Genomic DNA, 15,185 nt, shown 5'->3' with positions numbered 1-15,185 from the left:
ACAAGAAACACGGATAACTGCAGTGTAACCAAAAAAACTGGCGGCTTCTCAACAGCTGAATCGAAGCTTACTGATGGAAAGTTAAGTGGAAGAAAAAAGCCTGATAGAATAAAAATTAACAATCCACAAAGACAACCATAGTCCTTCAGGGATTGTCAAGAATTTCAAGAGCTCTGTGGGGAATTGAATGGAAAGACACCAGAAACAACAACACATGTGAACGTCAGTATTAAAACTTCCTCAACATATCAGCAGCACCACAGGCTGATCTCCTTCATGCCAAGCTGCACTGATGAATACGCAGTACAGCACATAGACAATACAGTTCAGTAGGTAATAACATTTCTGTATTTAAAATTATTGTTCTGGTCTTAAATTCTATTTTAACAAATTGAATTTTAGGTTTTCATTCATGTGTAAACCATAATTCTAAAAATTAACTGAACTAAACACATGAAATAATAATAACTCTGTTAATATGTAACCATCCTTTAGAACATTTTAACTAATTTATGGAAAAAGTTTTTTTTAAATGGGGTAGTTTTTAATGAATCAATATGGAAACAGGGTTAAACTTTTTTTTTTTTAGCCATAATTCCGCAGCTCAGGTGCTGCTGTTGTGCGTCATCTGCTGGCAGGCCGCAAATCTGCGCCGGTCTTTCTCACGCATATTCCTCAGCCTGAACGCAGCGTGATTAAGAAGCCAGTTATGAAGTTGTGCAGGTAGGCGGGGGTGATGGGTACCGGAGGGAGGGGTCCTGCGCCCGGCGGGGCTGGACAGCTCCGTACTATTGGCTGACACTAGAGGGGGGAACTCTACCTGTTACCTGAGAAAAGGAGTGCCAGTCGTCATCATCCGATTCCAAACCAGGATCAAGTTTTCCTTCCTCCAGCAGTCCGGAGAGGTAGAAGTCGGCCAGGACCGCCTGGAGCTGAACGAGCGACTGGAGCAGGACTCCGAGCATGGAGCCTATCGCTGCGTGGAGCGAGGAGAGAGTCACCAAGTGGCTCCAAGGTGAGGGACATACCCGCTTCTTCTTTTTAAACACTTGATCCCCTCGCAGGTACTTTGGATCGGGGCGGTTAGGTCGAAAATAGAAGCAGCACGCAAATCCTATTGGAAGTGAAAGGTGGAGGTGGAATGAGGAAGTGAGAGAGAGAAGCCACAACAGTGCAGCTCTGATCAGTGTCAACAGCTAAACGCTTCAACCGGGTAAACAATGGCCTTCTGTTGTTTCCCTGCTTATTTTGTTGGAAACGAAGCAAAGTTCTGCAAAAGAAAAAAGGGGAAAAAATGAAAGAGAAGAGATTTAACCACAAAGCTCAGCTTGGATTAATGCTTTCCAACACAGTTACAACACAGCGGAGTCCTCTACTTCTCTATGCTACTTTGTAGACAACTTCTGTGTTCGTAATAAAAGTTTTTCTGAGCACTTTCAAAATAAATGAGTCAGCCATATTCATTTATTTAAAAAAAAACATTTTGTTTTTACTTCAATTTGAGCGAAAATGGGAATTTGAAAATAATTTCTGTAATAACAGCTTTCTGCGCTCCTCTGCTGGTATTTTGACAATTCACCTTCTGAGATGAACTCCAACTGTTTGCGGTTGGAAGCCCAACATCCCATCATCCTAAGCTTTACCTCCCTAAACAGATGCTGTTATTACTCCCAGTCAGAGGAAACATGCTGGTAAAATTAAGAGATTACTGGTGGGATTTGTTCAGAAATCCTCACAAACGGGGCATCCTGAGTTTCTAAACACAGATTGGTTGATAAAGAACTTTGCTTTTTGGCTCAGCCCTTTCTTCTTCTTAAAACAAAGAAACACAATAAACTTCAACACTGACTGACTTCAACACAGTCAGTCAAAAAGTCACAGCACAATTTGGTTTAAATGACAGAAAATGATTGTTGAATGTTGCAGAGGTTCTGATGTGTTTGGGCCGGATGCCCCAGAGTCCAGTGAAAGTCCAGTCAGTTCTCTATTTTAATTTGCTCATCCAGGAGCATCTGCTCACCTCACCTTACTGGCCTCCCTGTGGGGTGCAGAATCAGGAGCTCCCTGCTCATTTAACACATTAATAAAACTGTAAGGTCTTGAAAATCATTTTAAAATGGAAAGGGAGCCGGAGAAGAAGCTAAAACCGGCAGGATGTGGTAATGATCACATGTACCTATCAGACACCATGATGCTGCATTTTCAACCAGTTGCAAAGAACAAGAAAAAGCTACTGACAAATATGCACATGAATATTACATCAGTTTTTGATTTAGTTAGTTTGAGAGAACTAAGTGACATCTGATCTTTTTCTTTTTAACTTGAGCTGTATATGCCAACAGAAAACAAAGTGGACCCTGGATGAACCCCTGGGGGATTCCAGTAGTTAGGAGTGCGATATGAGTATGAACAGGAATATTCAATAAATAAATTCAAACACCAATATGTATTGAAAGACATTGGTTTCAATACATATTGGCGTAAAAATATGTATTTTTGTACACCTATGTGGTGTAAAAAAATACAACTGAGTTCATTTAAATTCAGCTTAAATGACTTTATTTAAACTTTAAACATTTTTAATAATGTTACACTGTCGTAAATCAAAACTCAAGTCAAGTTAATGAATTTTTTTAAGTACTTTGTGATTTTGCATTTACTTTTTGCTGTTCATTTCACATATTGCATGTGAAAACCCAGATTTCCTTTCAATGTGACTTTTTCAGTCCTAACCTCGGTACATGCTCCAGAGCGAGAGGCATTTTTCAAGCTGGTACATGCTTCAGATTTCCTGACACTGGAGAATTTCCATTTATGCTCCGGACCTGTTTGTAGTAAAAACTAAAAAGCTTCCATGACTTCCAGGTCTGGATGCTCCCACTGATCAGTACCAGGTGTCGGAGTGGCACCTGTCAGGTCTGGACCTGCTTCAGTTGACGTCCCAGGATCTGGAGGTGCTGGGAGTTCAGAAGATCGGACACCAGGAGCTCATTCTGGAGGCTGTGGAGAAACTCTGCTCCTTGGTGAGTGAGAACACACACCTGTGTGTGTGTGTATGTGTGTGTTTACAGCGCATGCCTGCAGCAGCATCATCTGTCTCCAGGTCTGTCTCCTGTGTGTGTTGTGGAAGTGTTGTGAAGTGAGCAGCAGGATATTACCTGAGTGGTCATATCCATGTTTGTTGAGGGTGTTGTATATTTTGTGATATGACAGCTTTCTGATTTCCACCTCTGTAATGTTTTCAGATCCTGCTGTTGTTTACACAGTCGTACCAGGAACTGTAGGATTATCTCTTAGAAATCTGGCCAGCACACCCAGAACCACAGAACTTCCTGACATCTTGGCCTTGCCTTAGTGAAATATGTGATGTTTTTACTCAGTGTGATTTCTTAGTACTTCGATCTTACATTCCAGCTCCAGCTTTCCAAGCGTTTTGTAGTAAAAACATTAACTGTATTATTCATGTCAACATCAGATAAGCACTCATGCTGAGTCATATCCAGAGAACTGCTGTGTCCTGGACAATATTTGGGAATGTTTTTGGCGCCTTTTGCATGATTTACTGCATCAGTGCAGCTTGGCCTGGAGCTGATCAGCGTGTGGCTCTGAGGAAGTGTTCAAGAAACCCATCGTGCTTTAAAAAACTTCATCTCCTCTGCACTGTTGACTCTGATGTCTCGCATCCTCCTCTTGACGATGCTCTACTCGACAATACTTAGATTCTCTCTGAGGTTTAGGTGTTTTTTGTCAGTGTGAACTATATGTACTTAATGAATCTACATTAGGGAAGCACCGATTCACTTTTTCCACTTTGTATACGGATACAGATGTCTGAGTGTTGGTATCGGCCGACACAGAAAGTGCTGAATTGACTTAAAACATTTCTTTTTTTTTTAACAGAGACATAATTAAACTGATTTACACATTTATCTGACAGTGCTGCACCAGAACAGCTCATTTAAACACACCAATAGCTTCACAACATGTAGAAACTATAATTTGTCCAGTCAGTGCAATCAGGAGTTTAACAGTCAATGTAAATAAATAATGAAGAAATGGACAAAACAATAGATCTTAGTCAAACATGTAAAAAAATAAACTGCAACAAATCTTCTTTCAAATGGCTCAGAAAGTGCAATTAGGAATCCTAAATATAATTTAAAATAAATAATAAAGCTTCATGTCGTTCAGAGCACAAAGCACAGAACTGAATGAATAGATCTACTCTCAAGGATCGGTTGTATTGTCATCGATACCCAATCTACTCTTTTTAGATACAGGTATTAATATTGGATCAGTGTATCTCTAGTCTTTGAGCTGTTTTGTGTGGAGACTTCCAGAATAATCTTTGCTTCAGTATCACCTCTGATTCAGCAGCTCTGGTGACGTAACAGCCTGTAAACCTCAGACTAAGATGGCTTAAACTCCTTGTTGCTGAGTTCTTTAATTAACCGTGATACAGATTGAACCTGTAAGCCTGGAGTCTGTGAATGAGGAAAGCTGCTCCTCTAGTAATTCCTTTTTTCTCCTCAGACAGACCTTGTGTGTGGGTGCTTGTGTCTGTCATGATGCTCCATGAAGATCTTAACACTGCGCTCATTCATAAAACCCCCCCATCAGATGCTCACATGGCGCAGACAGAAACACTTTCAAGTGCACAGCTACATAATTAAGAGCTCCATAAAAGATTCATGGCCACTTGTTGACAAGCTTGTCCTGGTGGCTGGATGATGTGGACTAACAAAGCCTGACCAGTACGAAGCACTTGACCCCGAGACGAGTGGCCTGTAACAATCACACACTCTGTTTCAGCAGCTGCTGTGTTTCATGATGGGATGCAGAAAACTGGAGCGACAGACAAATGAATAAAGGCTGTTGTCTTTCTGAAAGACTTTGATTTGATAGCAGGGATAATATGAAGTCTGTGGCTTTATTTGAATTATATTTGACTAGATATAAATCAGTCCTGGGTTCTGATCTGTGCCTGGGGTTTTTCTGCATGGTCTTCCTGTCCATGCAAGGATTCTCTCCTGGTACTCTGACTTCCTCCCACAGTTTGAAAACATGATTGTTAGGTTAACTGGGCTCTCTAAAGTGCCTGCAGGTTCGAGTGTGTGCATGTGTTATTGTTTGTCCTGTGTGCTGCCTTGTGACGGGCCTGTGATCTGTCGCCAGCTTGCTTTAGCTGGGAGCAACAGAATACTTATCAACACCACCATTGTTATCACAAACATCTTTCTGGAAGAAATATGAACATCTAAGAGGCGGTGGAGTCCCACCACGATCTGATCCAGAATCTGTGGAGGGAGATAAAGATTAAGGTGATGGAAATGAGGCCTTCCTTTCACAAGTCCGTTACCAAAGATAACCATCAAAATATCAGTGGATACATGCAAACTGTTGACCGACAGTTAAAGAAGCGGTTTGATTATTCAAATACCAAGAAAGTAATTTTTGAGAATTTTGTAGATAATTTCTTTTATGCCATTTTAAAACATAAAATGCTAATTTAAACGGATGAGTTAACTTTTTCATGACTAGCATTAATTTTTAATTTTCTATCAGAAACAAACTTCATGGTTGAATAAAAATATTTTAAAATCTAAATCTACCAGGGTTATGAATCATTTTGGGCATAACTGTAAACATAAATATACATTATTAGGATTTACACTAACTTCTGTTATTAATTTAGATTTCAATATGATTTATTCAGCTCTGGAAACAATTAAGAGACCTTTAAATTACCAGTTTATCTGATTCTAATCTGTATAGGTTTATGTTTGAGTAAAATTAACATTGTTCTTTTATTCTATGAACTACTGACAACATGTCTCTGAAATTCAAATTGTATTTATTTGCAGAAAATGAGAAATAATCAAAATAATGAAAAAGATGCATTGCTTTCAGAGCTCAAATAATGCAAAGAAAGCAAGTTCATATTCATCTAGAAACAACAATGTTAATGTTTTAACTCAGGAAGAGTTCAGAAATCAATATTCGGTGGAACCAGCAGGGTTTTAGTGGGTTCAGTGCAGTGGGATCTTCATTTCTCCCAGGGCTACATTTGTACTCTACTGTTTTAAATCTTTTATTAAATTAATGTTTTAAATGTAATCTTATTGTTTAAGTTAAAGAAATGTGCACAAATTTTTAAAATTATTTATTTCAGTAATTTTTAAAAAGTTTTCATTGCTTTGTTGTCGTCAGTGGATGCAGAAATTATACTGTTTCCACGACAACAAACGTCCCAACCTGCTTTACATTGATGGATTCATTTGGAGCATCTTAACTCCTTTTCTCACAGGTTTTTTGTTTTATGTGTTGTACGCAGTTGCATGAAAGCAGCAATATGAAAATGTCTGTTGGACTGAAAAGTGGAATAATACTCTGATACTTAAGCTTTCTGTGGATTTATTCAAACCAGACAGCAGAAAAGACACAGGAAATGAGGGAAAGTTAGAGATTTGTTTTCAGCATATGGAACTTGGCCAGAAACAAACCACAGCATATGAAAATGTGATTCAAAAACAATCTCTACCCTCTTCTGGAGGGGCTGGTGACAGCAGGGGGTGGAATGTCCTGCCCGGTCCTTACATGTGTGTGTTGTTGTGTGTGTTGTCTTCAGACTTATGGCATGGGAGGAGAGACCCTGCGCGGTCTGACGGAAAAGCTGCGTGTCGTTGCCCACTCCCTGCCGATGGCCATCCAGGGCGGCTGGCGCCACAACAGCTACGACGGACGGAGCGCCACCAAGCTGCCAGTTGGCGTTCTGAAGAACGTCATAGAGCTCATCACCTCTGCCAGAGGCCTCTTCTGCTTGCTCAGCAGGTTTGTAAGGAGGAAGTCCTGCGTACATCATTGTGAAACGTGTTTTATTTAACTTAGATAACTTAGCTCTATGTGTTGCTTGTGGGTTGAACGATTTAACAGAGTTACCTCAGTGGGATTCTCCCCTCATTTTAATTCTGACTGAATGTTTTTGCTTGTAATACTTTGTGTCCTCTCACTCCCAATCCGTCTGAACTGATTTACGTCATGATCTGTCTTTCCAGATATCAGTTATCCCAGCTCAGCAGATACACCTCCACTCAGAGCATATTCACCCACTGTAAAAATCTGAGAGACATCGTCCACAAGGTGGGTGTGTTCATGTGTTTCCCACATCAGTTCAGCTCAAATCTGATATTTCCAAATCCTTTCAGCTCAACTCTGACTTTCTGTCCAAAATTCAGAGCTAAAAAGACAAAACTCCACTGTGTGCTTGAGGTCGGCAGACTTTTACAGCGATTCTGTTCCTAAACCCCAGATCAGTTTTATCTTAAAAGGAACTGCTACGTTTTCAGCCGTAATGTCACGCATGATAAATATCCAAAGAGGAACCACAATCGCTTGGGTGTGCGCCAGTTTGCTTTTTAATTCTCCCAATTAGACTAAACGAGAAAAACAGAAGCACATGCACACCCGTCTGTTCCTCAGCCTAACTTTACTTACACAGTTTTTTTTTTTTTTTTCATCTGTAAATTCCTGACATATTTGAAGGGAGGTTTCACCTCTATGGAGCTTTGCTAAGAAAACAAAAACATTTAGCTGCGTTTGGTTTCTGTTTCCTCCATTGTGGAGTCGTGAAATGCTTGAAAGAAACAGGTGAGGAAGGAATAATCATAAGAGGGTACATGAGAAGAGGGTGGAAAGGGCTTAGTGGTTGCTGTAGCAAAGAGGACAGGCCTGGATCTGTAATGCTGGCCGCCGGAGGGAGGGAGTCAGAGAGCAAGGGAGGAGACTTAGAGAGGGATTGCACTGCCTCTATCAATGACTCTTAGGGGAGTGAACACCAAACACCGAGCAACAGGCAGCAAGAGGCTGGATTCTCAGAAGTACAACAGGAAAGGAAAAACAAGCTGACGGAGGTGAAGGAGAGAAGAAAACAGACAAGAAGAAACCTGAAAGAGACTCTGGAGCAGAGACCCGGTTTTTAAAGGACTTTAAATATATCCGGCTCTGGAAACCTGCCCAGCATGACAGGTACTGTCCTCACGGCTCTGATTGGATAATTCCACACAAGGTGATCCTTCCTTTCCTGCTTTTAGATGCAACACTTGTTTTCTGCCTCATTAAGTTTAAAGAGAAGTGATTTTAAATAAGAAACTGTATCTCTGAAAATGAAAAGCGAGCTGCTGTCTGTCGCAGAAGCATCGGCTCTCTGAGCTGCGGGGGTTGATCAGATCAGAAGTTAAACTCTGTCGCTGTGTTTTTACTGGGAAAAAATCCTAATGAACCTTGAGAAACAGTGAGTATGAGAATGAAAGGAAGTGTGGATAGCTGAGTGATGTAGTGTGTTGACTCTGAGAAGATGTTTTTTTGTTTGTTTTGCTCCTACGCGATGAGCTGGCCTTGTTGACGGCTGTTTTCATTCATTATTGGCTACCAACACACGGGGGAGAGAGCTTAGTCAGTGAAAAGTAAGTTAACAAAGCTCACCATTTTTGGTGCGCACAGGTTGTCAACTGATTTTATTTATAGGTGATTGTTTGACTGGTTCCCTTTTTAGAGGTGCCAGTTATGTGCTGAAAGCCGGAGAACATAGAGGATGTTTTATTGGTTGGACTCCAATGCAGCTGATAAAAAAAACTGGAATTGATCCTTTAATTTCAGCTCTATGAATCTGATGCATCGCTTATATTGTAAGAAACATTTAACACATTTTAAAAAGATCTTCAGAGGCAACTTAATAGCTTTCAAACTTATTTACTGTGAACTGCAAATGTTTTTGTTTGAAGGTGATTGGAAAGGAACAGTTTGATGTTGGAGAATATTAGAAAACAGAATAACAAAAATAAAGAACTGCAGCAGAAAGGTCAAGTGTGGAGAAGTTAAAGCAGAGTTAAAATAATATAAAATAATATTCCAAAGATGGGACAACTGCAAACAAGACATGAAATTACTCCTGAGCTAACAGGCTGAGTGTGGACAGCATTCACCTGAGCAGCAGCCATGGTAACTCTAGAGGAGCTGCAGGGAACAGCAGCTCAGGTGTGGAGATAAATTTACACACTAGATATTTGCAAAACTTAACTTAGCTCAACTAGGTTAGTTAATGTAAATTCTAAACAAATAGTGTTTAGGAGAACAGGGAGAAAAAGACGACTCATTGAATTGTAAAAGTTTCTGACCCAAGCATTTTCATGTGATAAAAGGGCCTAGTCAAAGTTCAGCACTTAATCCAAACTGAACATCTGTTATAAGATTTGAAAGTTGTTATTCACAGACGTTCTAATCTGATCTGATAGAGCCTGAGCTTGTTTTGCTCAGAAGTTTGGTGAAATACTTCAGTTGCTAGATATGCAAATTTGGTGGAACCACGATCCAAAACACCTGCAACTCTAAATGCAGAAACGAATGGTTCAACTGAGTGCTAACAGAACATGGCAGACTTCCAATTTGTATCTGTATCATTCTCCTTCCACTTCACAATTATGCACTACTTTGTGTCGGTGTGTCACATTAGATTCCAATAATGCCTGGAATATAAGATGTGGAAGATTTTTCTGCCTCCTCCTCTCCAGCCTATAAGTAAAAACTGTACAGCTGAGTGTCTTTGCATACTCATGTGCATTTCCCTTCACCTCACACACAAGTAAAGTCATGGTTACATATAGCTTTGCTTGTGGCTAATTGAATCTGGTGTCATTCCCCGCGTGACATTTGTGTTGTCAGGGGGCCAGGCCTTCAGCGTGACGTCTTTTCTAGAGAGGCACTTCCACAGAAGCTGCACCACATCCTTCACAAAAGAAATGACTCTTATTGCTCCTTTCTACGTGAGTGTGTGTGCATTACAGAGTGTATTTCTTTCTCCCACCCTGGGGGCGATCTGGGTCAGCAGTCAGCTGGTGTTGCCAGGACCCAACACTTAACTTGTCAGCTCTGAGTTTCACTGTGGCACAGCTTCAGGCAGCAGCCAAAGCTAAAGAGATTGAGGGCAAGGAGAGAAAGAGGTGAACTCTCAGGTATGTGAGATTTATTCGGTTTCTAGAAGAGAAAGTAAATAACGTCTGTTATTGCAACTTTGATGAATGCAGCTCCAGATAAAAGCAAAACATTTTATGAAGGTCTAAATACTTCTAAAACAAAACAGCTATGACAGCTTTGCTTTTAGTCTGCAGTTTGGGTTACATAACGCTTCAGCTTGACAGGAAACATATAAAAATGCACTAAAACGCAATATAGCTGTCACTGGCTAGCAAATATTAACATGCTTCACCAAAGTGGATAACTTATTAAGAGGACAGAAAGGAGAAAATCCTCATAAACAGGTTAAAACATTGAGCAAGACTAACAGCCTAAAGGCTGAGCTGTTAATGTTAAGATGAAGGAAAAGAAGGGAGACGTCCAGAGACACACAGGAGAGACGCAGGGTGTGATTTCAAATGATCCCAGCAGGTGTATTTATGTTTCTTAATCTTTTTATAGCATGTCTGGCTAGCAATATGAAACATCAACAGGGCAAGTTCAAGAACTGGAGCTTAACTGTGTTGGTTAGTCGAGATCTTTGACTTTTCTGTTTGACCTCCACCAATCAGCAGGAACATTTTTTATCACTTAAATATATACTGCTCAAAAAAATAAAGGGAACATTTCACGTTCATTTTGTGTGTGGCTCCAAATCCAGGCCTCCATTGGTTAATAAATTTGATTTCCATTGATGATTTTTGTGTGATTTTGTTGTCAGCACATTCAACTTTGTACAGAACAATGAGAATATTTCATTCATTCAGATCTAGGATGTGTTATTTGAGTGTTCCCTTTATTTTTTTGAGCAGTGTATTTATTATCCCTGAGTTTAGAGCTGGAGAATGTGGCTGGGCTTGTCCAACCAGTTTGTCCAACACAGTGGTGAAACATTTTCAGAAAACAGTTTGCAAACACATCAAAATTAGCCACAAAAGTGGCCTGATAGATTCTGAAACACACCAGCTGTGTGTCAATTCACCACACAGCTTCTTTCCCATGCCTTTCATTTCTTATCTGCACTTTTTATGTTAGCTTATTACTTTTGATGACCTCTGGGGATGAATGATAAAATATTGTGCAAAACTTTAATATTCTTAAGTATAATTTTGAATTATTCTCTTGAGATTTAACATCATATTTTATTTGCACTGATGCACTGCAAAAAACCCCAAAATCTTACCAAGTACTTTTGCCTAATTTCTACTGCAAATATCTCAGTTTTGTCTTATTTCAAATGTACTAACATAAAAGTAACTTTTCATCAACATGTGTCAGCAGTTTTTAAGTAATTAAATTTTAAATATACATAAAAACACATTAGTTTCACTTATAACGAAACATTTTTCCTGTTTTAAGTGAAAAAATCTGCCAGTAGGACTAGTACTGTTTGTATCTGTATTAAAGAATAACTGACTTAAAACAGCTTATTCATCTTGCTGAAAAGTAACTTTTAAGTTATTTTTGTCTTAATTCAAGTGTACTAAAATAGCAGTAGTAGGAATTAGACAAAGATTTTGTGTTTTTGCAGTGTGAGGATCTGATTGCTATTTCAGCCTGATGAGTTTTAGGAAGTATGAGAAGTTATTACGCTTATTAAAGCTAAAACAAACATGAGCAATCTTCTAATGGTAGATTTAACTGGACTTACATAAACGTATTTCATTAGAGTGTTAAAACATTACAGAAAATGTGCTGAAATCATTGCAGGTGAGATTATGGTTTTACCATCACCATTTAAAAAACGTCACAAGAACTTTGCTTGTTCTTGCCACCTCAAGTAAATTAACACATTTCTTTGTTATTGTGGAATATAAATTGGAGCCAAAACTGCTAAAGTTGGGAAGAGGGAAGATTTGATGACACCAAAATCTAACCCAACAGAAGAAAGAATATACCAAGATTATATTTAATTTAATCACAGATTATATTTAGCAAAACCAAACCCCTGGAAAGCCTCCCTTCTGCTCAGTAGCAATGAATCACTCAGTTGATACTGTAGGTCCTGTCATGATGTGTGGTTATTGGTGGTGGTGAGAGAGACGCCGGTAATCCCAGGTAGTCATGATAAGAGATGATTTAATGACAAAAACCAGGAGGAACAGAAAATCACTGGTAGCACAGGAACAGAACACAGACGTGAGACACGACGGAGTAACACGACGATCCGACAAAGAACACTGACAACAGGTGGGACTAAATACACGGGGAGGGTAATCAGGGTACGGGATACAGCTGGGAGCAATCAACAGGGAAGACACAGAGACAGACTCACAGGACTACACAGAAACTCAAAAATAAACACACAGAAACACGGAACATGACAGGTCCAATCTGAAACTGTTTCTATTTTAGACACATTAACTCATTAGGAGCTGCTATCTTTGCTTGTGTGACTTTCTTGGTGACTGTTTTTGTTTCCAATGTAGAGATGAGTTTTGCTAGTTTACGTGGGATTAACCATGTAGAGTTCCTGTATCCTTATGATACATCTTACATTTTTAGGTATATGTCCTATAAAAAGTTCAGGTGTGGTTTCTTTATTATAATCCCTTTGACGTCAGATGAATGGAAAGGCTTGAAAATGGAGCATCAAAATGCTGGAGGCTGTTGAAAAAATGAAACGCATCTCCACCACACCTTACCCCTTTTTATTCCTGATACGCTTCGTCTTCTTCCACACAGACATTCAAACCTTTTTGTAGACCTCAGACTTTCTCCAACAACATGCATTTTTTAAAAAATTATATTTTATGTTAGTTCTTGGGAGGAACAAACTGAAACAGATTTTTTTTAAGGTATGCATTGCAGTGTAGATGTAAAAAATATGTAATTTTGTCTGTAATTTGTGATGATGAACATCTGCTCCCTATTATACCCAGTAATATATCAGTTTGTTATTAAATGGCATCGGTTTTATCCATGTAAATAAATGCATTAAAACCTTTTCTCACCTACTTCATAATGAACCTTTGGTCATATTCATGATCACCTGTAGTTTTTGACACATTCAGATTCTCCAGCCCGGCTTTCTGACCAGTTTCCTTGCAGAAGACAACATTCTGCCTGCTTTGGATTCTTTTCAATGTGCCATTTCCTGTTCTTCCACTGTTAAAATAAAATGCAGAACAGGTTGGACTGTTATGCGAAAGTCTCCTGTGACAAATATGCCACAGACAGCAGAGTTATGCAATTCATAAAATGAAAAAGGTGTTGCTGAGTGAGAACAGAAGTGATACTCTGTTGGTTGGTTGACGGTGCAACCTCTTCTGAACTTGACCTCCAGGCAAGTTAAGAGTTTATGTCCTAGATTTTACGCCTTGTTGCTGTTTTAATATCCATATTACTGTAAGACTTGAGCTGGTTACAAAAGACTTGGCAAACTTCAATGTAAAATAATTGTTATTCAATCAAGAAGTTGGTTTTGATAAGATGCAACACTTAAATCTCTGAAAATATAATAAAATATATTTTTACAATCAGTTTACAATTGGCATCTCCCTATTTGTGGTAAAATACTCATGGAAAACTTTCCTTTCTGTAGATTTTATGTAGATTTATTCTTTGTCGAGCATATTTATTTAACTAAAATATCCGGTTTCCTTCATGTTTTTTAATATTTCCCGGCTTCAGCGCATGTGATTTGACTCACTGAGCCTTCAACAGTCCGATGATATGAGTTGAAATTATTTAAAACATCTGAACAACTTTTTGTAACAGGAAAAGATGTGAAAACTTTCACAACAGCAGGCTGAGGATCTGGGTTGGGCAGCTCGGCGCTACATCACAGGCAGAAATGAAAGCAGAAGAAATGCACACACGTGAAAGATTTACGCCTAAAACTGTTTGAGCTGCACAATAATTTACTAAACGTCATAACTTTGTGGGTCATGCTTCTTAGATGATACAGAATGTACTGAGTGCACTCCAATATTGTTCACATTCTTCCTCTAGACGTTTAGGTGCAGCTTGGTTTGCCACAGATATCTCTTCTCTTCACACAACATCTGACATTTGAATTTTTTAGATATCTTTGGCAGTTTGACAAAAATGCGTGTTTTTCTCAATCAGAAAGTTTTCAACTTCAGCAATGTTTACTATGTTACTTACTGAGCTTAGGATGAGAGACTGCAGCAATAAATGCTTGTTTTGTCATTTGCCTCCAATATGGCTGCACCCAGTTTGATGACATCATGTGAAAACACAGCTTAGCACATTGTTGGTTGCTCTAACAAGCAGATTGAGCATGCTAACATGAGCTAATATGACATTTTGTCTGGATTGACTCAGGGTTCCTTTAGCCTTTTGGTGCCAGTTTTTGATTGCAAAAAATGAGGCCATTATAAATCAAGATGCTAATATGTATTCATGACTCCCTGTGTTGTACCTTTTTATTTTTACTCAGATTGCTTCCTGCTCTATTTTTAGACGTCCTTACGTTGTGAAAAGTGTCTGACTAATCAAGCAGCTGAGCTGAGTAAGTCTAACAATTAGCCTGACTGCCATGATGAGATTAGTTTGCTCCAATAGCATCAAGTTTAAAGTTTAAACAGCTATTTTCATCTGTTGTATTATTTTTAAAGTGTCAATCATTGTCAGAGGCTCACAAGTTTTCACACTTGAGTAAATATGGGTGTAAAAGCAGAACTGGGCTGATAATGATTCTCCTCCTCAGTCTTGTGTCATATGACTTCTCAATTAGCCCAATCCGTTTGTGTTCAGTGCTGATCCCTCGGTACATTTCACAGGGATTAGTTTTACCATCCGGACCTCTGTGCAACTCGTCACCCGGCCCCTCAGATTAGCTCTGGGCATTAATATTATCTGGTGTGTTTTGCTTTGTAAACATCGGCTCCATCCTCTCATCGTTCTCCATTATATGAAGCAGCTTCTTCATTTCTTCTGCTCCCTTTCTGAAGCCATCACTCTGCCTGCTGAACCATTATCGTCACTCGCATCCCAGAAACCAGACATGAAGGCAATTTACTTCCACTGTAATGGCTTTAACAACTGTATCATTCAACAGTGGCGCCTTCTGAGTAAAACATTGTTTATCAATGTGAGATAGATGGAGTGTATATAATGCAGATTAACTGGGACACACTCTTTTGCTTTGGTCTTTTGCTTTGGTGTGTGTGTGTGTGTGTGTGTGTGTGTGTGTGTGTGTGTGTGTGTGT

General features: G+C 39.3%; 1 protein-coding gene across 3 annotated transcripts in view; it reads left to right on the top strand.

The window, feature by feature from the left end:
- Window positions 1-775: 775 nt before the first annotated feature.
- cnksr1 (connector enhancer of kinase suppressor of Ras 1) overlaps window positions 776-15,185 on the top strand; it is a 34,334-nt gene continuing 19,924 nt past the window's right edge. For 2 of the 3 annotated variants that reach the window (XM_015047421.1, XM_015047419.1), the window contains exons 1-4: window positions 777-1,015; window positions 2,866-3,023; window positions 6,629-6,831; window positions 7,056-7,140. In XM_015047421.1, the coding sequence (XP_014902907.1) occupies window positions 964-1,015; window positions 2,866-3,023; window positions 6,629-6,831; window positions 7,056-7,140 (498 nt within the window). In that variant the 5' untranslated portion in view covers window positions 777-963. Of the gene's footprint in view, window positions 1,016-2,865; window positions 3,024-6,628; window positions 6,832-7,055; window positions 7,141-15,185 lie in introns of all 3 variants that reach the window. The other variant, XM_015047420.1, reaches the window with a different exon arrangement.

The sequence above is a fragment of the Poecilia latipinna genome, unplaced genomic scaffold (assembly GCF_001443285.1).
Source record: "Poecilia latipinna isolate Pla-1442-1.1 unplaced genomic scaffold, P_latipinna-1.0 Scaffold826, whole genome shotgun sequence".
Lineage (NCBI taxonomy): Eukaryota > Metazoa > Chordata > Actinopteri > Cyprinodontiformes > Poeciliidae > Poecilia > Poecilia latipinna.
Note: the sequence above shows the minus strand (reverse complement) of the source record. Positions and strands in the feature narration are given on the sequence as shown.